Source organism: Carcharhinus amblyrhynchos, chromosome 28, assembly GCF_965287045.1.
Source record: "Carcharhinus amblyrhynchos chromosome 28, sCarAmb.v2.hapA, whole genome shotgun sequence".
Lineage (NCBI taxonomy): Eukaryota > Metazoa > Chordata > Chondrichthyes > Carcharhiniformes > Carcharhinidae > Carcharhinus > Carcharhinus amblyrhynchos.
The window spans coordinates 29,883,552-29,906,581 of NC_137351.1; the positions used below are offsets into that span (position 1 = coordinate 29,883,552).

Sequence of the window (23,030 nt, forward strand, 5' to 3'; positions counted from 1 at the left end):
ATTTTTTTGTTTGAAAGCCCTGACAGAATGTATATGTGTGTTTTAGAAGAACATACTGATCAACTAGCGCACATTCCTACTGGCGTGTATGTGTATGTTTGTAAATACTTATAATATGATCATCTGGTTTCGTGTAACTCCCTAAATTTGGCCACTTTATTTGGCAGTTGTGTAAAAGGAGTATGGAAGCAATCTTTTCAAGAACATTTTTGTATCTGTAAATATGGTGCTTTTGTGATCATGTGGCCAGGCTGAGGTAGCAGTGCCAGTTATTATAACAGAGTTACACTGTTTTGGGGTTTGTATCATGGGGAAAATTTGAAAACCGCTGAGTTCCTCGCTGATTCCAAGTTCCCAGTGTAATGAGATCCGGTGTGTATCTGCTATTGTACTGCTTCGTACTTCCAGCATCTGAAGGGACATGTTCATACACAGAATTATTGTTAAAGTTGCAATCTCCACAGTTTTTTTTTGCTTTTGCAAATTGAAATGCCCTCCAATTATTGGTGTCCCTGAAGAAAACCTCGGGTAAATTATGTTCTAATATAGGTCTTTTATTGTTTACACATTTGCTTCACTTTAATTTGCCTGTAAAGCTGTGCTAATCGGCAAGAGCAATAAATGCTGGTCTAGCCGGCGACGCCCATATCCCATGTACGCATAAAAATAAATTTTAAAACTGACAATACGCTGTGTTAACATAATTACACTAATTGCTAAAATAATTATATATTATAACATTGATTCAAATCCAAGTTTCATTTCTCAGTGATTCTTTTATTTAAAACTCAATGCTCTATGTTCCCATTTCATAGAGTCTTAGGGATTTACAGCATGGAAACAGGCCCTTCGGCCCACTTACCCATGCTGCCCCTTTTTTTTAAAACCCCTAAAATGCTCGCATTTGGCCCCATATCCCTCTAAACTCATCTTATCCATGTAAATATTTAATGCTTTTTAAAGGACAACATTGTATCCGCCTCTACTACTACCTCTGGCAGACGCTCACCACCCTCTGTGTGAAAAAAAAATTGCCCCTCTGGACCCTTTTGTATCCCTCCCCTCTCACCTTAAACCTATGCCTTCTAACTATTTCCTCCTACTCTTTGTGTATATTCTCTTTGTCTTGTGCCTTTTTTTCCCTCATCTTCCTCCCTAAATGTGACAGGCATTTTTGTAATTCAGTGTTGCATTCTCTCCTTCTCCATTGTGAGAAACCAAATACATAGTTGGGGGAACAGCACAATGGTTAGCACTGCTGCCTCACACCATCAGGGACCTGGGTTCAATTCCTGGTTTGGGTCACTGTCTGTGTGGAGTTTGCACATTCTCCCCGTGTCTGTGTATGTTTCATAAGAACATAAGAAATGGGAGCAGGAGTCGGCCATCTAGCCCTTCGAGCCTGCCCTGCCATTCAACAAGATCATGGCTGATCTGAAGTGGATCAGTTCCACTTTCCCGCTTTCTCCCCATAACCCTTAATTCCCTTGTCTATCAGAAACCTATCTACCCGTGACTTAAATATATTCAGCGAGGCAGCCTCCATCACTTCAACGGGCAGAGAATTCCAGAGAGTCACCACCCTTTGAGTAAAGAAGTTCCTTCTCAACTCCATTCTAAACGCCCCCCCCCCCACTGTGCCCTCTAGTTCTGTTTTCTTTTCTAAGCTACGTTTCCTCCAGGTGCTCTGGTTTCCTCTGGGTGCTCCGGTTTCCTCCCACAAGATGTGCAGGTTAGGTGGGTTGGCCGCGCTAAATTGCCCCTTTAGCGTTCCAAGATGTGTGGGTTAGTTGGATTAACTATGGGAAGTTTGTGGGGTTACAGGGATAGGGTGGGGGAGAGGGCTTGGGCAAGATATTCTGTTCGAGAGTCGGTGCAGACGTGATGGGCTAAATGACCTCTTCTGCACTGTAGGGATTCTATGATTTATAAAATTATAATGATAGCCCTAAACCATAATCAACTTTACAGAATAGCCCAACCCAAAAAATACATTATAGTGTTAAAACAATTATGTGTGTAATGAAGTCCTCACAGCGTCCCAGTATGTGTAGGGGGATTAGCGTCCCAATATATGTAGGGGGATTAGCGGGGTAAATACGAGGCGTTATGGGGACAAAGCCTGGGTAAGATGCTAGCTTGTCACACAGTCGGTGTAAACGCGATTGGGCCGAATGGTCTCCTTCAGCACTGTAGAATTTTGTGAATCTATAGCTCTTGTGAAAAATGTTAATCTCGGCAGTGGTAATGTCTGGTTGGCAGGCAAGCTGTGAAAAGCAGATAAAAGCGTGAGAGACAGGCAGTTAGCTGAGTTTTGCAGGCTAACTAGAAATAACCTACAGTTTGCCTGATAAAGAATTTTCCCACGCGCTTTCACAGCTTTCATGATGCCTGCGTTCAGTTCGCCAAGTCAGTCCAAAGTCTGGCATTTGCAACTTTGAGCTTGTCTGAAGTCACACTGCGGAAGCCAAAGCAGCTTTCTCGAAGGCCAACCCACGGAAAGCGACTGGCTCAGCTGGGGTACCCGGACGTGCACTCAGATACTGCGTGGATCAGCTGGCAGGGGTATTTACAGATATCTTCAACCTTTCTTTACAACAATCTGAGGTCCCAATCTGCTCCAAGAAGATGACCATCATCCTGATACCAAAGAAAAGCCAAGCAGTGTGCCTTAATGACTATCGGCCAGTGACTCTGACATCCATCATTATGAAGTGCTTTGAAAGGTTAGTCATGGCATGAATTAGTTCCAGCCTCCCGGACCACCTGGATCCACTACAGATTACCTACTGCCACAACAGGTCCGCTGCAGACACCATCTCCCTGTCCCTGCAATCAACCTTGGAACACCTAGATAACAAGGACACCTATCTTAGATTCCTAATTACTGATTACAGCTCGGCCTTCAACACCATTAATCCTATGAAACTCATCTCCAAACTCTGTGGCCTGGGGCTCAACTCCTCCCTCTGTGACTGATCCTGAATTTCCTAACTCACAGACCACAATCAGTAAGAATAAGCAACAGCACCTCCTCCACGATCATCCTCAACACCCACAAGGTTGTGTTCTTAGCTGCCTACCAAGCTCCTTTAATACCTATGACTGTGTGGCCAAATACCCCTCCAACATGATTTTCAAGTTTGCTAATGACACCACCATAGTAGGTCAGAACTCAAACAATGTTGATTCAGAGCACAGGAATGAGATAGAGAATCTGGTGAACTGGTGCGATGACAATAATCTCTCCCTTGATGTCAACAAAATGAAGGAAATAGTCATTGACTTCAGGAAGCATAGTGGTGGACATGTCCCTGCCTACATCAACTGAGACAATGTAAAACTGGGTTAGAAGTTCAATTTTTTTAGGTGTCCGGGTCACCAACAACCTGTACTGGCTGCTCGATGCCAGCGCTGTAGTTAAAAAAGCCCACCAGCGCCTCTACTTCTGGAAGACTAAGGAAATTTGGCATGTCCGCTACGACTCTCACCAACTTTTACAGATGCACCATTGAAGGCATTCCTACTGGTTGTACCACAGCTTGGTATGGCTGCTGCTCTGTCCACTAGAAACCACAAAGAGTTGTGAAGCCCAGTCCATCACTCAGACCAGACTCCCACCCATTGACTTCCCGCTGCCTCGGAAAAGCAGCCAGCATAACTAAAGACTCCACGCACAAATTCCCTTCCTCCACCTTCCATCGGGGAAAAAGATACAGAGATATGAGGTCACGTACCACCAGCTCAAGAACAGCTTCTCCCCTGATGCCATCAGACTTTCGAATGGACCTACCTCACATTAAGTTTATCTTTCTCTACATCCTAGCTATGGCTGTAACACTGCATTCTACACTCTCTCATTTCCTTCTCTATGAATGGTATGCTCTGCCTGCCTAACACACAAGAAACAATACTTTTCACTGTATACTTTTACAATAATGAATCAAACTAAGTCATGTAGTTCGTACCTCTGGGAACATTTCACCTGCTCTGCCTCCAGTGAAAGAGAAGTGATGCCCTCAGACAGATCTCTCACAAAAGCTTTCCTATGGTTCATTATTGAGCCTCCCTCCTTCAGTACACAAGACAGGAATGAGGTCTGCCTTTGGGTGAGCACATTGTCACAGGCACCGTATCTAACATCTGCACACCTCCTTTTTGAATAGCAGCTTTGCCTGAAAGAGACAGAACAATTCTTAACTTACTGGAAGGAGAGGGAGGAAAGGTGAAGGAAGGAAATTGAAAAGTAACTAGGGGTACAGGTTCATAGCTCCTTGAAAATGGAGTCACAGGTGGACAGAGTGGTGAAGAAGGCATTCAGCATTCTTGGTTTCATTGGTCAGAACATTGAATACAGGAGTTCGGACGTCTTGTTGAAGTTGTACAAGACATTGGTAAGGCCACACTTGGAATACTGTGTACAGTTCTGGTCACCCTATTTATAGAAAGGATATTATTAAATTAGAAAGAGTGCAGAAAAGATTTACTAGGATGCCACTGGGACTTGATAGCTTGAGTTGTAAGGAGAGGCTGGATTGACTGGAACTCTTTTCCCTGGAGCGTAGGAGACCTGGGGGGGGTGATCTATAGAGGCCTATAAAATAATGAGGGGCATAGATCAACTAGATAGTCACCATCTTTTCCCAAGATAGAGGAATCTAAAACTAGAAGACATAGGTTTAAGGTGAGTGGGGAGAGGTACAAAAAGTTCCAGAGGGGCAATTCTTTCACACAGAGGGTAGTGAGTGTCTGGAACAAGCTGCCACAGGTAATAGTAGAGGCGGGTACAGTTTTGTCTTTTGAAAAGCATTTAGACATTTACCTGGGTAAGATGTGTATATGGATATGACTCCATAAGAAGGGAAAAAAAAATAATTTTCCAATTCTAAGAAAATGAGTGCATCTGAAGTTGATACATCCGATTGATTTCCGTCAGATTAGCTCAGTGGATTTCAATAGTACAGTCAGCCTTCACATTACTGTGACTGATGATTAATGAAACAACAGACCACCTCCCTAGAGCACTGATCACAGTTTTGGGAACAGCGACTATCAGCGCCAGTTTCACACTGTGGTTTTTTTAATCATCAAATCAAAGATTGCTTTCAAAAGGATTTGTGACACTATTTTCAATGGCAAGAGAATATAGGGTGGAATTCTCCAGCCCCAATGCTGCCCGGATGGGTTTTCCCACAATGGAGGCGGTTCGCCACTGGTCTGTGGCGCAATCTTCCAGTCCTGTTGAGGGCAATTTATATTTTTCGCCCATGCCACTGTGGCGGGGGGGTCAACTTTGGTGGGATCAGAAGATCCCGCCAGCAGGAAGGGCTGAAGAATTCCGCCCATAGTTCTTGTATACAACTGAAAGCAAAGCGTTCGAGAATGGGTTAATATATTATCTCAGTCTACAGTAGGCCAGTCATAAAGAAGGACATTCACTTTCCTTCTGTCCGAATAAATTAAATATTCTCTTCTGCCAAAAGTTTTTCTGGGATTCATTCCCAGGATTGACTCTTTAAGAAGCTTTGTGTCACTATGACAAATGACAGTCCTAAAGTTCAACGGCCTAAATTTGCCAATATAATTGCAATTATCTTGAATTACTGGAGATGTGCAGCTTTGGGTATTGTGCGTCCAGTAGTTCATAATGGACTAATACATCACAAAGCAAGCAAGGTTATCATTAGGATCCAAAGATAACCAATTAATACAAATGTGCTTATTGAATATTAACTCATTCAAGAGCTAAGAATGTCAAAACCAGTCAGATGCTTTGAACTGCAGGGCTGAAATTGCAGGAATGATGATTTTTTTTTTAAATTGCTCCCATAAGGTAGAGCTCATGTTAAAGGAATTGATTACTCAGGAAACAGGCGGGCTGGGGGAGGGGAGTTGAGAAGCTAACTCCACCAATCATTATGAAGTTTCCGGATTCAGCTGGAAAGCTAAGTGTGCTGAACTTTTAAGTCCGCAAGTTGGAAGGAGCTGGAAGAGAGAAATAGTCTTGTGAATGAAAGCAGGCGGTTGCCGCTCTCGTTCTGAGCCCTGGAAAAAAAAGGTGCAGGGAGCAAATCATTTCGTCAGCTCGGCCCATGGATCACATTTCAAACAGGGATCGGAAACTGAGATCAAACCGGCTTCAGCAGCATCAAAGCGAGTCACCGTTAGCCCAGGCTGGGCGTTGACATTGACAGAAGTACACAGCAGGAGGTAGTGCAGGACCTCAGCAGGCTTTAGAGAGTGGTGGCAGGGTCACCAAGATCAAAGTCCAACCTTGTGTAGATTCACCAGGCTGAATCACACTCTCCATCCTTACAAAAACTATGACGGAGATATGGGGATACTTCCCAGGACAAGCATACGCCAAGGTTGTAATCTGGGAGCCATGGCAACAACCCTCTATCCCCTACCAGCCTCTCGGGTGGCACGGTGGTTAGCACTGCTGCCTCACAGTGCCAGGGACCCCAGATCGATTCCTGGCTTGGGTCACTGTCTGTGTGTAGTCTGCACGTTCTTCCTCTGTGTGCTCCAGTTTCCTCCCACAGTCCGAAAGACGTGCTGGTTAGGTGCATTGGCCATGTTAAATTCTCCCTCAGTGTATCCAAACAGGCGCCGGAGTGTGGAGACCAGGGGATTTTCACAGTAACTTCATTGCAGTGTTAATGTCAGCCTACTTGTGACAATCATAAAAATAAAGAATGAACTCATATTCATGTTTTCCCTTCAATTTCCGCTCACACTAAAAATTAAAACCATGGAATCCCTACAGTGGGAAAGGAGGCCATTCGGCCTTCTGGGTCTGCATTGACCACAATCACACCCAGGCCCTATTCTCGTCACCCCACATATTTATCCTGCTGACCCCCTGATACTAGGGTCAATTTAGCATGGCCAATCCATCTGACTCATACATCTTTGGAGTGTGGGAGGAAACAGGTCATTGAGTTGCACCGACCACGATCCCACCCAGGCCCTATTCTCGTAACACCATGTACTTATCCTGCTAATCCCCCGACACTAAGGGGCAATTTAGCATGGCCAGTCCACCTAACCTACACATCTTTGGGCTGTGTGAGGAAACTGAGTACCCAGAGGAAACCCATGCAGACACAGGGAGAATGTTCAAACCCCACACAGGTAGTCAGTCAAAGAACAAAGAACAACACAGCACAGGAAACAGGCCCTTTGGCCCTACAAGCCCACGCCGCCCATTTTAACACTCAGTGGGTGCCTCATTCCAATCCTCCTCCTACCTACGACTTTTGTCTACATCTCAGGGACTCCACAATAAAGGGGTGCAAATTTAGAGAATTATATGTGCGCCAGTTTAAGGGAGATCCAACTTAGGGACAACTTATTAACACCAATCTGCCTAAAAGCACGTTTTTGGGGTGTGGGAGGAAACCGGAGCACCCGGAGAAAACCCACGCAAGCATGGGGAGAACGTGCAAACTCCCACCGACACCGACCCAAGTCGGCGATCCGACCCGGGTCCCTGTAACTGCACAGCAGACAGTGATAGTCACTGAGCTGTCGTGTTGCCCATCAATTGGTCCAATTGAATTTGGGTCCCTGGCCCTGCGAGGCAGCAGCGGTAACACTGTGCCATGCTTTGTGAGATGAAGCAGAGAAGATATTATTGCTTGCCACTCCTTTATCCGCCCAGTTACAGAGGAAAACTTGATTTTGTTTCAGGAATAATTGAACTTGGAATTTTGCACCTACCTAATTCTGGTGCATTGACAGATACTGTACATGAAAAGTAAAATTTCCTGTTGACCGCACATATTATAAGAGGGCCAACTTAGTTTTCCCTAGCAGCACTCCTTACATCTGGAAAAACCTCAAATGTGAACCTTCATAAACAGTTGAAATGCGCGCGTGAGGGTGATAAGTGTAAGCTATTGGGGGTGTGAAGTATCCCACTGATTCTGGTTTAATTTTAAATGTTATCATGCTCGGATCTCTCAGAGTTCACGTTGTTGCAATTTTGCCTTGTGAATTGTTATTTAGCAGGATTGTCAGTCGGGAAAACCCAACAAATTCCAAACTCCCCAGTGTCATCTAGAAAGTCAGGCTGTTAGCAGAAACCTTGAAGCTGCGATGTGAGGGATTTTAAAACAGACTTTTGTCAATCCTTTCAATCCAAGGGGGTTGGGGAGTTGTGTGATTCCAAATTTCTTGCACTGTTCTGGCAAACTGAATTAAAGGGATTTTTGATATATAATTGCATGTGGCATTGTTCACGGTCAGATGATAATCAGATTCTATTTTTCTATTTACATTGGTGTCTGACTGAGGTCTGTGAGCAGAAGTTACACTGGCGCCTGGATAACCATGGGGCACAGTAGCAGAACAAAAATTCCGACTTCGACCCCCAACTTGCATATTCACAGTGGCACCCTGCCCTAAACAGGCAGGTGTTCCAGCTGCTGTTCTCAGGACCAGGCTAAACGTGGCAGTGCCAGTGGAAACTAACTGACGAGAGCCAGACTTTACATTTCAGCTTGCTACCAACTCGTTTACACAAGGCACAGGCAGTTAAAGTCAACCCCTCAGTTAAAATCAGTCGTGCAGTCCGTGGGAACCCGATGGCCGCTTCAGCAGAGTGGAACGCAGAACTTGACGAACAGAGATCAATAGAGTGCAAACGTAATTTACTTCCAACCGAAAAGGCTGCTCCTACAGAAGGGAGCTTTGATCAGCGTACTCTAGAGCCTGCACCGGACACGACAGGATCTGTGACAGCTCACTGATCAAGTTAAAATGAGATTGCCTATGCAAAACATCACCTACAGGCGTGATGGGGAAGGCTGACAGCTAACCAGACATTTTCATATTCCAAATTCCATAGGAAATGTTTATATTGTAGTTTTCAATTGCATGTGTGAGGCACATAAAAAAGTTACATCCCATTGATGACTGTATCTACAGCTGCCAAAACCCCAAGCCTTGGAATGTCTGCTGCTAAAACCTACCTATTTTTCTACCTCTTTCCTCCTTTAACATGTTGCCTCATTGACCCAGCTTTTGGCCATCTGGCCAACCATCTCCTCACAGGGTTTGATATCAAACTTTGCTTTAACAAAGCAACTTGTAACACTTTATTACAGTAAAGGTGCCATATGAATACAAGTTGCGAATGGGCAAATGTGGCTCTTAAACGCTATTCGTTGTCTTAGCCAAACAAAATCATCTGATTTAGTCACTTGTTTCAAGAAATCGAAGTTTTACGCACAATCTTGTGTTATCTAAATTGAGATACAGCGCAAGTTAAATGACGTGAGATTTTACATTCTTTTTAAGTAGCCCAAAATATTAACAAAATCTTAAATTGTTCAAGTTTTGCTATGATTGCTGAGTGGTTAAGACGTTGGACTTGAAATCCAATGGGTTTTCCCTGCTCAGGTTTGAACCCTGCTCACAGCGACTGTAATATGAATTGTAAGGGTGACACAGCGATTAGCGTTGCTGCCTCACAACGCCAGGGACCCGGGTTCAATTCTGTCCTCGAGCCACTGTCTGTGTGGAGTTTGCACATTCTCCCCATGTCTGTGTAGGTTTCCTTCTGGTGCTCTAGTTTCCTCCCACACTCCAAAGATGTGCAGGTTGATTGGCCATGTTAAATTGACCCTATTGTTCGGTGGATTAGCAGGGTAAATATGAGGGGTTACGGGAATAGGGCCTGGGTGGGATTGAAGTCGGTGCAGACTTGATGGGCCAAATGGCCTCCTTCTGCACTGTAGGGATTCTATGATCTCAAACAGGGTGCGATTTTAATTTTATCCCAGCAGGAATAATATAGGTTTAAACGGGCTGTCTATTTAAATTTTGGAAATTAAAATGTGAATGGCATGAAGGGGTGTAAAATGGGGGGAGCAAACCCATCCCATCAGTTTCTTATTCAACAAGTTAGGTTAAAATTAACCTCGACGAGAATTTACGCCTCTTAGTCTTTCTAGACCAGCTAATCCCTTGAAGGAAAAGCTTTGCTTTTTTCCTCAGAGGAAATATAAGTTTACCATGATATAAAACCTTTGGATTAACCATCACTTAACATATATTTGGAGATTGAGGTAATAAATATTTTTCTCTTTCTCAATAGATAGGTCAAAGCCTCTTTTGTACATTTGCTGCCTCTTGGGCTAAAACATACAGGGCTACCCTCCAATCTGTCCACAAAGCAGCTGTCTGAAATACCCTACAAATATTCAAAAGCATAACTTGTGTTAAAGACAGAACAAGAAACACTATAGGACTGTAATAGTCAAAGTAATCTGGTCATGTGGTTCCAAAGAACTTTACGACTGGTTGGTATATTTCTATTTGAAGAAACTTAACACATGAGCAAGTTTGGTTATAGAATATATGGCTGTAGACTATGTTCCTTAAAATATGTTATCTGCATGCAAGAACTTGCACCCAGTCTATCCCTGCATGCTTCTTTTCCAAGTTAGTACTCCCTGATATGTGTTGTGCCTTGTGTTCACAATCTCAGTGTTTTGAGTGGTTAAAACGAGTCATGTTCAGAACGCATTGTTCCACACAATTAATCAGAATGGAAGAATTTCTCCAAATTCGCTGATCAGCCATGATCAAGATGAGCGGTGGAACAGGCTCGAAGGGCCAAATGGCCCAATCCTGCTTCTAGTTTCTATGTAAAAAGACATTGTGCTTGGACGATCCGCCCATTTTGAGGTGGTGTTTTTAATTATATGTGAGCACTGAACTGATCCCTCGGATGGCAGAATTGTGGTAGGAGATATTGGGTTGAGTAAACTTGTATTCACTAGAGTTTAGAAGAATGAAAGGGGATCTTATTGAAATGTACAAAATTCTGACAGAGTTGGACAGACTGGATGCAAGGTTGTCATTTCCTGGGGTAGGATTTCTAAAAAGGGGTCAGACTTTCAGGATACAGGGCAAGTATTTAGGACTCAGATGACGAGAAACTTTTTCACTCAAGAGGGTGGCAAACCTATGGAATTCTCTACCACAGAAGGCCAAGTCAGTAAATATATTTATTGAAGGAAATATGTTTCTAGGCTCTAAAGACATCGAGGGCAATGGTGATGAGATGGAGGATCAACCATGATCTTATTGAATGGCGGAGCAAGCTCGAAGGGCAGAATGGCCTACTGCTGCTCTTACTTTTCATGTTTAACTTGCAAAAAAAAGAGAGAACCAAAGCTACGATGAGTAACCCAGCATTCCACATACTGTGCTTGAGATCTCTGAATTTTGAGTCAACATTTCTCCATGAACACATTTAGAAGGATGTAGCTGTTAGTGTATTTGTGTAATAACATTTCCATATTTACGATGTCAAACATGTTGGAAAGCCTCAAATATATAACTCTCTGAATCAACTTTATTTCAGATATCGAATCGAAAACCTTACAAGGGCATAAAGGAGATCACATGCTAAATGCGTCAGGAATGTTTGTCATTGAGAATACAACAGTCGAGTTTCAGAAAAGCTCTGATAAAGAAGTTCTGAAGATACAGGGGCCACTGGGCGCAGATTTTATTATTAAGGTAACTACGGAAGTTTTGATATTTGTTAACTCGTACAAATAATAAATTACTGTGCAACCGCCACCCTCAAAGTTATGCTTCAATCTTGACATCAATTGATATCAATCTAAAGAATATCGAAACTGGAAGTAGCAGTCAGGAGGATTTAGCTGGAATGGGACACATGTCACCTGTGTTGTGCAGTTCTTGGAAGTAATAAGCAAACGAGAGGACAAGGGCTGGACGCTCTATAAATTTAGTTGGATTTTCAGCAGGCGCTGACAGAATTCTTTTGAGAGACAAAGAAGGCTAAAGTTCACAAAGTTAATGACAAATTAGCTAGCTGTATCCAAAACTGAGTTGGCGATAGAAAAGAGAATATAATGGAATTTGGGCACAGGGCAGTGATTAGGTGTTGAGTTGGGGTTTTGAGCAGGGGGTTTGGGCAGGCTCGAACTCAAATATCCTGCTGTTTAAACTGTTTGAAATGGTCTGAGTGAGAATACTGCCAGTAATCATCATAAACCACTCATCATAGTGCACTCAACCTTAGAATACCTAAATAACAAAGACATCCTATGTCAGATCCCTATTTATTGACTACAGCTCAGCCTTCAACACCATAATTCCCACACAACTCCTCTCCAAACTCCATGGCCTGGACCTCGGCTCCTCCCTCTGCGAGTGGATCCTGAACTTCCTAACCCACAGACAGCAATCAGTAAGGATAGGCAACAACACCTCCTCCACGATCATCCACAACACCAGTGCCCCAGAAGACTGTGTTCTCAGCCCCCTATGATACTCCTTATACACCTATGACCGTGTGGCCAAATTCCCCTCCAACTCAATTTTCAAATTTGCTGACGACACCACCGTAGTGGGTCGAATCTCAAACAATGAGAAGACGGAGTACAGGAATGAGATAGAGAATCTGGTGAACTGGTGCAGCGACAATAATCTCGCTCTCAATGTCAATAAAACGAAGGAGATTGTCATCGACTTCAGGAAGCATAGAGGAGAACATGCCCCTGTGATGAAGTGGAAATGATTGAGAGCTTCAAAGTTTTAAGTGTCCAGATCACCACAACCTGTCCTGGTCCCCCTGTGCCGACACTATAGTTAAGAAAGCCCACCAACGCCTTTACGTTCTCAGGAGACTAAGGAGATTTGTCATGTCCACTACGATTCTCATCAACTTTTATAGATGCGCCACGGAAAGCATTCTTTCCAGTTGTATCACAGCTTGGTATGGGCTCCTGCTCTGCCCAAGACGGCAAGAAACTACAAAATGTCGTGAATGTAGCCCAATCCATCACCCACTGACTCTGTCTACACTTCCTGCTGCCTCGGCAAAGCAGCCAGCATAATTAAGGACCCCACGTGTCCCGGACATTCTCGCTTCCGCTTTCTTCCGTCAGGAAAAAGATATAAAACTTTGAGGTCAGGTACCAACCGACTAAAGAACAGCTTCTTCCCCGCTGCTGTCAGACCTTTGAATGGACCTACCTCGCATTAAGTTGATCTTTCCCTACACCCTAGCTATAACTGTAACACTGCGTTCTGTAGGCTGTCATTTCCTTCTCTATGAACAGTATGCTCTGTCTATATAGCGTGCAAAAAACATGCTAATACATGTGACAATAATAAATCAAATGAAAAAACCATTACAGGCGATATCAAACAATATGGTGGCAACAAAAATAATGAAGTTATTTGGCATTCAAAAATGTCTAGAGCAATGAAGCAGATTGAAGAAAGAATTTTGGAATAATGCAATGCAATCTAATGTACACTGGAATGGAAATCAATAGATTTCCACCCGCTGCAGTTAAGGTAGAGAAGGAAATTGTGCATAGTCAGCTTGTAGCACTGTTTGCCTGTAACGTAAAGGTCTTGAGCATTTGACCATAGAATCCCGACAGTGCAAGAAGAGGCCATTCAGCCCATCGAGCCTGGACTGACAACAATCCCACCCAGGTCCTATCCCTGTGTCACCACGTATTCACCCTGCTAATGCCCCTGACACTAAGGGGCAGTTTATCATGGCCAATGAACCTAACCCACACACCTTTGGACTGTAGGAGGAAACTGGAGAGGAAACCCAGGCAGATACGGGGAGAACATGCAAATTCCACACAGAGAGTCACCCAAGGCCGGAATCGAGCTCCTCTCCCTGGTGCTGAGCAGTGCTAACCACTGTGCCACCATGCCACCCTAAATCTAGGCTGATAGTTCAAAGTAACACGATAAAAGTGCTGCATTGTCAGATGAGACTTTAAACTTAGGTCCTGTTCAGTGGACATAAACGATGATCAGAGATTGGGTTGCTGGGCCAACATTCCTCCCTCAATAACATTATCAAAAACTGATTAACTTACCATTTTCCTATATTGTCACTGTAGGACTTTTTCTGTCAGTTGACTGTTTCCCTACATAACAGAAATTATACGTCAAAAATATCAAATGCTTTAGGAAATTGCAAGGGCATCAACAGGTTCTTCTTTCTCAACCCATCCATCAAAAACTTGATTGAGTTGTTATCACAAGGAAGAATCAAACCCAGCTCCCAGACACTACACATCAGAAATTACTCTCCTCAGATAGAGCAATCTTGAGGACATATTTGGAATTTTGTGTACAATGTTCGACATCTGACTTTCAGGAAGGGTTCTGAATAAAATGACCAACTTGAGACCAGGGCTTTTTAGTTTAAATAAAAATACTTTTTATTTTGTCCAAGCTAAAATAAAAGTTGCAAAACATTGAGGTTCCTTTCATTGGAGGAACTAAAGTTGAAGGGAAATGTAATCCAAGTCATTGAACTGCTGAGAGGAAGAGATGACATGGACAAAAGTAGGTTTTTTGATTCCACTGTAAACACAGAATTCTCATTAACAAGCTTGAGATTTAGGATTGCGAGAAATAGTTTTCCCCAATTATGTTGTAAACGTGGAAATCAAGTTGAGTAAATACAGATTAGCATTGCATTCATCCTTCAGAAAGGAGTTGATGATATATCGCGTTCGATATTCAAGTGGATGTTATTGAGGGAGGTAGGCACTGTGTAGTCAAATACACCACGGAACACATTGTTTTGTACTGTCCATAGCTGATGCAGTGCACCAAAAGGGAATATTGGAGTAAAAAAATGTAAAATGGATAATGTTCACCGAGCATTGTGAAGTGTAATTATTTTTTCAGCGTTTGTGGGACATGGGCATCGCTGGCTGGCCAATATTTATTGCCCATCCCTAGTTGCCCTCGAGAAGGTGGTGGTGAGCTGTCTTCTTGAAGTGTTGCAGTCCATGTGGGAGGGAATTCCAGGATTTTGACCCAGCGACTGCGAAGGAACGGCGATATATTTCCAAGCCAGGATGGTGAGTGGCTTGGAGGGGAACTTGCAGGTGGTGGTGTTCCCCTGTATCTGCTGCCCTTTTGCTTCTAGATGGAAGATGACGAATCAAAAATGATTCCTTTGGAAACCACATTCGGTGCCATCATTGCAGAAGCTTCCATTGCCACAATCCCTAATAATCGTGCTGCTCCTGCATGATACTAAAGCAGGCTGGCAGTTAATGGAGCCGTTTTGGATTAAGTGTGTGCAACATTGGGAGAATCTTGGAATGATTGACTGGGGCAACATTGGAGGTAGCGAAAAGGTGACGGGGATAAAAAGGTAAACTCTTAAACAAAGAATACTCTTTAGTTCATCCAACTTTGGATGCCTATTTTCCCTCGTAAGCCAGCCAAAATAGCTCACTCTCTTGAATATTGTTACATAAACTCACAGTTGGCTAAGTTGGTGGCTCAAATACTGTCTCAGGGTTCCTGTGTCTGAACTAATCAATCAAGCCTGGCCTCTGTGATCTGATTAGATCTGCTTTATGGTGTTGCAACTATGTAATGCACTGTGCCAACTTTCCGATGAAGTAATATGGTTAAAGAGTAAAACTTGTGCTCGCTTCACTTCGTGCTGTTGGGTTATTACACTAGAGAGGGTCCAACTCCTGTAAGTGAATCCAGCGTCCATTAAAATTTAGTGTGTTCACATTGAACACTCAATAGCCAGGTACGTCTAGCAAGATTGGCTTGTTCATACGTTTTGTGTCAGTTATACAATTTCCTCGAGTTTGATAGGCAGAGAAATGTTGGACTGGTTCCTTTTAACATTACCACTTTAAAAAAAAGATTCAGTTTTGGTCCTCAGATTGTCTGCCAGCTATCTGAGTTAAACATTTCTGTGTTTGCAAAGGCTGGAATAGAGTTCTCAATTTTTTTGTTGTGTGTGTGGGAGGGCGGGGGTGAGGTGGTCCTACAAGTTGAATGAGTCTTGGCTGAAGAGCTTCGTCCCTAGTAATGGTTGAAACCCGCATCAATCATGATCTTTTAAAAATTAACTTCTCCAATGCTACAATTCCACTCTAAGAAGTTAGATTGCAACAAGTAAATGTCATTAGGTGTGCACTTTAGCAGAACCAAACAAATGAAAAGCTACAGTAAGGAAATGAAATACGCTTGTCTTACCCCCAAGTGAGATTTCTGTAAAATCACAGAATCCTACAGCACAGAAGGAGGCCATTCAGCCCATCTGCACTGACCACAATCCCACCCAGACCCTATCCCCATTACCCCATACGTTTAGCTTAGCTAGTTCCCCTGGCACTAAGAGACAATTTAGCATGGCCAAACCATCTAACCTGCACATCTTTGGGCTGTGGGAGGAAACTGGAGCACCCCCACGCAGACACAGGGAGACTGTGCAAAAATAATGATCTTGTTACACTCAAAATTTCTTTTGAGTTTCTGGTATAAACATGTTTTAATTTGTCTTGCTGAATCCTAATGAAATATAAATTGGATATGTAGTATTTGAAACAGATACAATGAATAGCTTTGTTGTCATAATATTGCTATAATGCGAACTTGCAACTTTGAGTTTTCATTCGTGATATCTGCATATGGTAAGAAATTGGTTCTTGTTCCTTATCATGTGTGCAATGGAAAAAAGATCAGAAAATCTTCATTTCCCTTGTCACCAAGGCCTCTGGTCTCAATGTTCCATGAACGCAACCACATGGAATTGAAAAATATTGTCCGGTAGCCATTCTGTGTTGCCGGTTATTTTTGCGTCCTTTCTAACATCTATTTTCTTTTTTCTCAACGTTTTATTCTGTGAAAAATGCACCTTTAAGAAATGTATTTTTACCACGTTTCTTGTGAGGGGTATGTTTAAAATTCAGCTCTGTTTTACATAGTGTCAATTTGTCTGGGCAACAGGCAGCTCAAATGTTGAAAATACAGGATAAAGACCAAGTTTAGCTAATGGTGTGTTTGTCTAAACAGAGTTATGTATTTGTGTTCACTCATGTTTCCTTTGGGGTTTCAGAGTAGCGTTTTAGTTACATTGATCGATGAGAGTCGTGAGTTAATGGGAGGAGTTAAGCTTGTTTCTTTTTTATTTGAAAACAATGGCCTTGAAAGAAGCAAGAGGTGACTTTCTGTCTGTCCCTCTCTGGAAACTGCTGTTTGGGGCTGTTGGAAGACAGATATCTCTCTCTCTTTCTTCAGAATTGTTCAAAAGGCTCCAGGACTGTTAACAAGCACAAGCACGTAATCCTGTGTGTTGCTAACTGATTTTGATTAGGGATTTGAAGTTTATAAGAGGAATATTGCTTAAATTGGAAGTAATAGGGATAGGTTAGTCATTAAGTATTGTATCTTGTCATGTTTAATTATTGTTCCATTGCTAAATGCTAAGCTAATTCATTTGTTACAGTTAAACTGATAAATGCTTCCTAGTGTGTCAACAAAGTCACACCTGGAGTGAAACAATTTATCTTCACAATGTCAAAATTGCAAATAGTTGGGGTCTAGTCTCACCTCATAATGTACCTTGGGATTTCTGATCTCGTACCCTAACAATTCCCCCTCAATTTTCAGTCTGTACTCTGTAGATATCAACATTTTCCACTGTATGAAGACTGAGCTGCAAACTTGCACTCCACTCTGCTTTTCCCCCTTTCTATAGGTTTCTCATTACCTGTATCCTGACTTATTGTACGTTCCCCATAATTTTTGTGGTTTTATGTGTCTCTTTATTTTCCTTTCCTCTCATTTCATGGCAGTCTGGAGTGTGACTTAAGGCTCTGACTCTCAGCCAAATAAAAGATGGGACCTCTCCTTGGAGCTGAAGGAATGGGGAGAGCTGACCTTCCTGGGATAAAATGCATTGGCTGTGGCTTGAAGGTTGTATCTGCCACCTTCATTTGAATGTTGGCAAATAGAAGCTTGAGTGAGAAGGCCATTTGCTTCTCTGAGCCAGCCTCAACAAGATCATGACTGATCCTCAACTATATCTCCACCTTCTCACACTATCCCTTATCCCTTTGCCTCCTTGGTATCCAAAAGGCTTTCTGTCCTGATGTACATTTTGGGTTATTAGCCAGAATTAGCATGAGCTTTCACTTTAAGCTGCTAGAATTCTGTGTTAGATAGCTTTGGGCCTGGGCTAAATGGGAAAGAAAGAGACTGGGGGCATGTGGATGGTTCAGGGTGACTAGGATAGGAATGAGACCCTGGGGCGATTCAGGATTTGGGAACCAGACCCTGGCAAGAGGGATGCAGCGCAACTGGGGCCATCATTTATTATGTTAACAGAAACAGAAAATGATGGAAAATCTCAGCAAGCTTGACGGCATCTGAGGAGAGAGAACAGAGCCAATATTTTGAGTCTGGTTGATTGTCAGAACTGAAGACAAAGTGTGATCCAGACTTGAAATGTTGACTGTATTCTCTCTCCACACATGCTGTCAGACCTACTGAGATTTTGCAGTATTTCTCATTTTTGTTTCAGATTCCAGCAGTATTTTGCTTTTATCTTAGTATTTATTATGTTATGATGTTAGTGTTGCATAAAGGATGGATGGAGAGAGACATTGGTTCCATGAGTCTCTCCATCCATAGAGGTTGGATGGAGAGGTCTTATAGAGGTTTATAAGATGTTGAGAGGTATAGATAGGGCGGATTCTCAGAGGCTATTTCCCAGGGCAGAAATGGTCGCTACGAGAGGACACAGATTTAAGGTGCAGGGAAGCAAGTACAGAGGGTAAGTTACTTAGGGGTAAGTTTTTCACTCAGAGGGTGGTGAGTGAGTGGAATTGGCTGCCGGTGGTGGTGGAGGCGAACTCGCTGGGGTCTTTTAAAAGACTTCTGGATGAGTATATGGGATCTAATGGCATTGGGGGTTATAGATAGGTCTATGGCTTAGTAGGTATAGAGTGATCGGCGCAACTCGTGGGCCGAAGGGCCTGTTTGTGCTGTAGTGTTCTATGTTCTATGAGGATTATGCAGCCACACTTGGTTTGAAATTGTTGAAGTACGGCAAGGTGGTGGGGAACTCCAGGACCAGAAAGGATAGTCTGAGAGTAAGGGGTCACCCATTTAACACAGAGATGAGGAGGACCTTCCTCTCTCAGTGAATAGTGAATCTGTGGAATCCTTTACTGCAAAGGGCTAGAAAGGCTGGATTATTAAGTGTGCTGAGATAGAGAGATTTTTAATCAGTAAGGGAATTAATGATTATGGGGGTAAAATGGGAAAGTGGAGTTGAGGATTAGCACGTCAGCTCAGCTGTGACTCATTGAACGGCAGAGCAGACACGATGGGCCGAATGGCCTACTTCTGCTCCCATGTGTTATGGTCGACTGGAAGCAAGTTTCGGCGAAACAAAGGGAGCAGTGAGCTCTCTGCACATCTTGAAACGCGATATACCCTTGCGCAGAAACCCGAGGACAGGTGAAATTTCACAGCCACTTACTTTCCAACCAAAATTGACACGGGTAACAGAAATGTTTTTTGAACAATCAAAAGATAATGTGCCAGTGTAGGAGAATAGCACATTTCAAATATATTCAGGCAGACTATAATTTGAACTGAAGTGAATTCTCAAATTCCAGACACTGATCGTTTCGTTTGGCAGCTTCAACAAACATAATACATGCATAAGAATGATGACTGCATTCTCTGGACTCCGTTCAAAGTTTCCTGTAATTCTGTTCTCAATATACCTGAATAGTTGACCTCACAGAGCAGCCAAGGCTTGGCTTTGTTGGAAAATTGTTGTACCCAAAGGCAAGTTTTGATTACATTTTTCAATATGCCCACAATATAGAAAAACAAATTGGCCTTGGTATCCCTCTCTTTGCTTGGCAAGGGTTCAGGAAAGACTCAACGTGCCTGAGGCATGTTGCAACTGTGTTGCCTGTCACGGCTTCAGAGTGTCTAGCTTTGGTGGGTTCGGTCATTTTCATGTCCCTGGCGCCAAGCCTGTTGCCAGGTTGAGGCTCCTCACCTTAGAAAGGTGCACCGATGGCTGAGTGGATTTGTTTTTAACAGTTACGAGATACTAGTTAGCCACATTGGTGAGACCACATTTGGAATATTGTGCGCAGTTCTGGTCACCTCATTATAAGAAGGATGTGGAAGCATTGGAGAGAGTGCAGAGGAGATTTACCAGGATGCTGCCCGGTTTGGAGAGTAGGCCTTATGAGGAAAGGTTGAGGGAGTTGGGGCTTTTCTCTTTGGAGTGGAGGAGGATGAGAGGCGACTTAATAGACATTTATAAGCCGATGAGAGGGATTGATAGAGTGGATGCGTAGAGACTATTTCCTCGGATGGATGTAGCTGTTACTAGGCTCATGGTGGGAGATATAGGGGGGATGTCCGAGATAGACTCTTCACTCAGAGAGTGGTTGGGGTGTGGAATGCACTGCCTGCTGTGATAGTGGAGTCGGACACTTTAGGAACTTTCAAACGGTTATTGGATAGACACATGGAGCACACCAGAATGATAGGGAGTGGGATAGCTTGATCTTGGGATTGGACATAGCTCGGCACAACATTGAGGTCCGAAGGGCCTGTACTGTGCTGTACTGTTCTATGTTCTAACATTGGACCACATGTGAGAATTTAAGATGCAGCAATAAATTAGGGAATGTTAAGGCAGGAAAGTCAGTGGCGCAGTGGTATTATCACCGGACCAGTAATCCAGAGACCCAGGGTATTCCTGTGGGGACCTGGGTTTGAATTCACCATGGCAGATGGTGAAATTTGAATTCAACTAAAATTTAGAATTAAATGTCTACTGATAATCATGAAACCATTGCCAATTGTCATTAAAAAATCGATCTGATTCACTAATGTCATTTTAGCGTAGGAAATCTGCCGTCCTTACATGGTCTGGCCTACATGTGGCTCAGTGCCGTCTTAAATGCTCTCTGAAGTGGTCTGGCAGGGCAATCAGGGATGGGCAGTAAACGCTGGTCCACATCCTATGAAGGATTTAAAAATAGCCTTTTCTCCAAGTGGTACGCCACATTTTTCAATCAATTGATCAACTTTCCTCTTTAAATACACGCTGCCAGATGCGATGTTTTCGGAAAGGCAGGCCACAAAGGCCAATATTTCAAAACTCAACCAGCTCATTCAGTGGTGCTGCTATTGAGTCACCCTTAGTGATGTCTTTTACCCACAGAGTGTATCCTGTGCCGCCCTCACTGCTCCTCCCAAGTGTTATTGAACCTGGAGGAGTTTGAGATAGAATCATATGCCGGAAACCTATCGCCCCATCCACCATGGGAATTGGAGCAGGCGAGGGGCGGACAATGGGAAAGTCCTCGTTCTTGGGTCGAGTGGCGCCATAAGATGAAGCTCATAAAATCCTGCAGCGCAAAGAGACACCATTTCGTCGCTGACAGAGCACCTTACGCAACCCAACCCCCGCCCTATCTCTGTAACCCCATGCATTTACCCCACTAATTCCCTTAACCGACACATCCTGATACACTAAGGGGCAATTTTAGCATGGCCAATCTACCTAACCTGCGCAGCTTTGGAGTGTGGGAGGAAAACAGAGTGCCTAGATGAAACCCATGTAGATACGGGGAGAACGTACAAACCCCACACAGACAATCATCCGGAATCGAACTGGGGCCCCTGGAGCTGTGAAGCAGCAGTGCTAACCATTGTGCCACTGTGCTGATCCAACAGCTGGGAGAGGGTTTCAGCGGAGGGTTTCCAAGGATTTGTATCCTTTATGTGTTTCTGGTCCAATAAAGTCAACTGTAAATTGAGCTTTGAATACACAAGCATGAATTGTATCAAATATCTTTGTAAATTAAGTGTTTGTTAAGTTAAACCCATTCTTCTCCCCTGTACATACTTGTGAAGACGGGCAAAACAGTTAATAAATATCTTCAAGAGTATTATATGTTACTTAATGGAAATTGTAATTTTTTTATTAGCGACGCAGAAACATGTATTGTCGTCTACTTGGAACGGCCCTCAGATATTAATTCTACAAAGGTTGCGGTTCATATTTAGAAGTTGCACTGTGCCAGAACCTGAGCTGTATTTTAAACCATGTACATGGTTCTGACAGCACTCTTCAACATTGCCAGCGCCACACTGCTTCACTGCATAGTCTCTACTAACAGTGAAATTGCTGAATTAAAACCCAGTTATCAAGGATCATTCCAACCTCCACCTCCAGAAGCAGCAAGTGGATTGGGAGACGTAGGGAGGTTTGGGAGGGGGGCTGGTGGGAAGATTACAGGGGTGGGGGGTGGTTGGGGGTTGGCTGGAAGCAGGAACCATCTCCCTCTTTGTGGCTGATTTACATTCGGAGCCCTCACATTGCACTTCGCCAAGGGAGGCTAAGGGCATCGTAACCTCAGGGAAATCTTGCAATCGGACAGCATGTCGATTGATTTCCACGTGGAAATCAATCAGGGTGGAGTGGGAGGTTTGGTGTCACGTACCTGAACCCCAGCACAAACACACACACTGGCTCAGTATTGTCATGCCAACTCACACTGCCAACATTCACAATGGAGAAAGTAACAGCCCCGGACTTCAAATTGTGCCCTTCACTTCTTTGTTTATGGGTACAAAAATGTACGCAGATAAAAATGATGGTAGTATTCAAAGAATTGCACCTGAAAGCATTGGACAGGGTCACTTTAGCCACAGTTGTTGAGTGGATATAGTGTTATATTTCACTCAATGCTAGTACTCTCGAGATGATGTTTGGAATGAGTGTTCGTTAGTCTAAATGCCAAACATTAATGTCTGGGCAAATCATAGGATCCTAGAGTTCAGATTCCCAACTGCATTGAAATTCTGGCTTTCACTGACACTTAAATCATAGAATTCCTAGTGCAGAAAGAGGCCATTCAGCCCATCGAGCCTGCACTGACCACAATCCCACCCAGGCCCTATCCCCGCAACCCTACCCTACTAACCCCCCCGACACTAAGAGGCAACTTAGCATGGCCAGTCAACCTAACTTGCCCGTCTTTGGACTGTGAGAGGAAACCGGAGCACCCGGAGGAATCCCACGCAGACATGGGGAGAACATGCAAACTCCAGGAAGACAGTGACCCAAGCTGGGAATTGAACCTGGGTCCCTGGCACTGTGAGGCAGCAGTGCTGACCACCGTGCCACTGTGCCT

General features: G+C 43.5%; 1 protein-coding gene across 1 annotated transcript in view; it reads left to right on the forward strand.

Annotated features, from left to right (window-relative positions):
• adamtsl3 (ADAMTS-like 3) overlaps positions 1-23,030 on the forward strand; it is a 548,277-nt gene that overhangs the window by 345,144 nt on the left and 180,103 nt on the right. Inside the window, exon 9 of the mRNA XM_080214139.1 lies at positions 11,381-11,538. Within this exon, the coding sequence (XP_080070265.1) occupies positions 11,381-11,538 (158 nt within the window). The remainder of the gene's footprint in view (positions 1-11,380; positions 11,539-23,030) is intronic.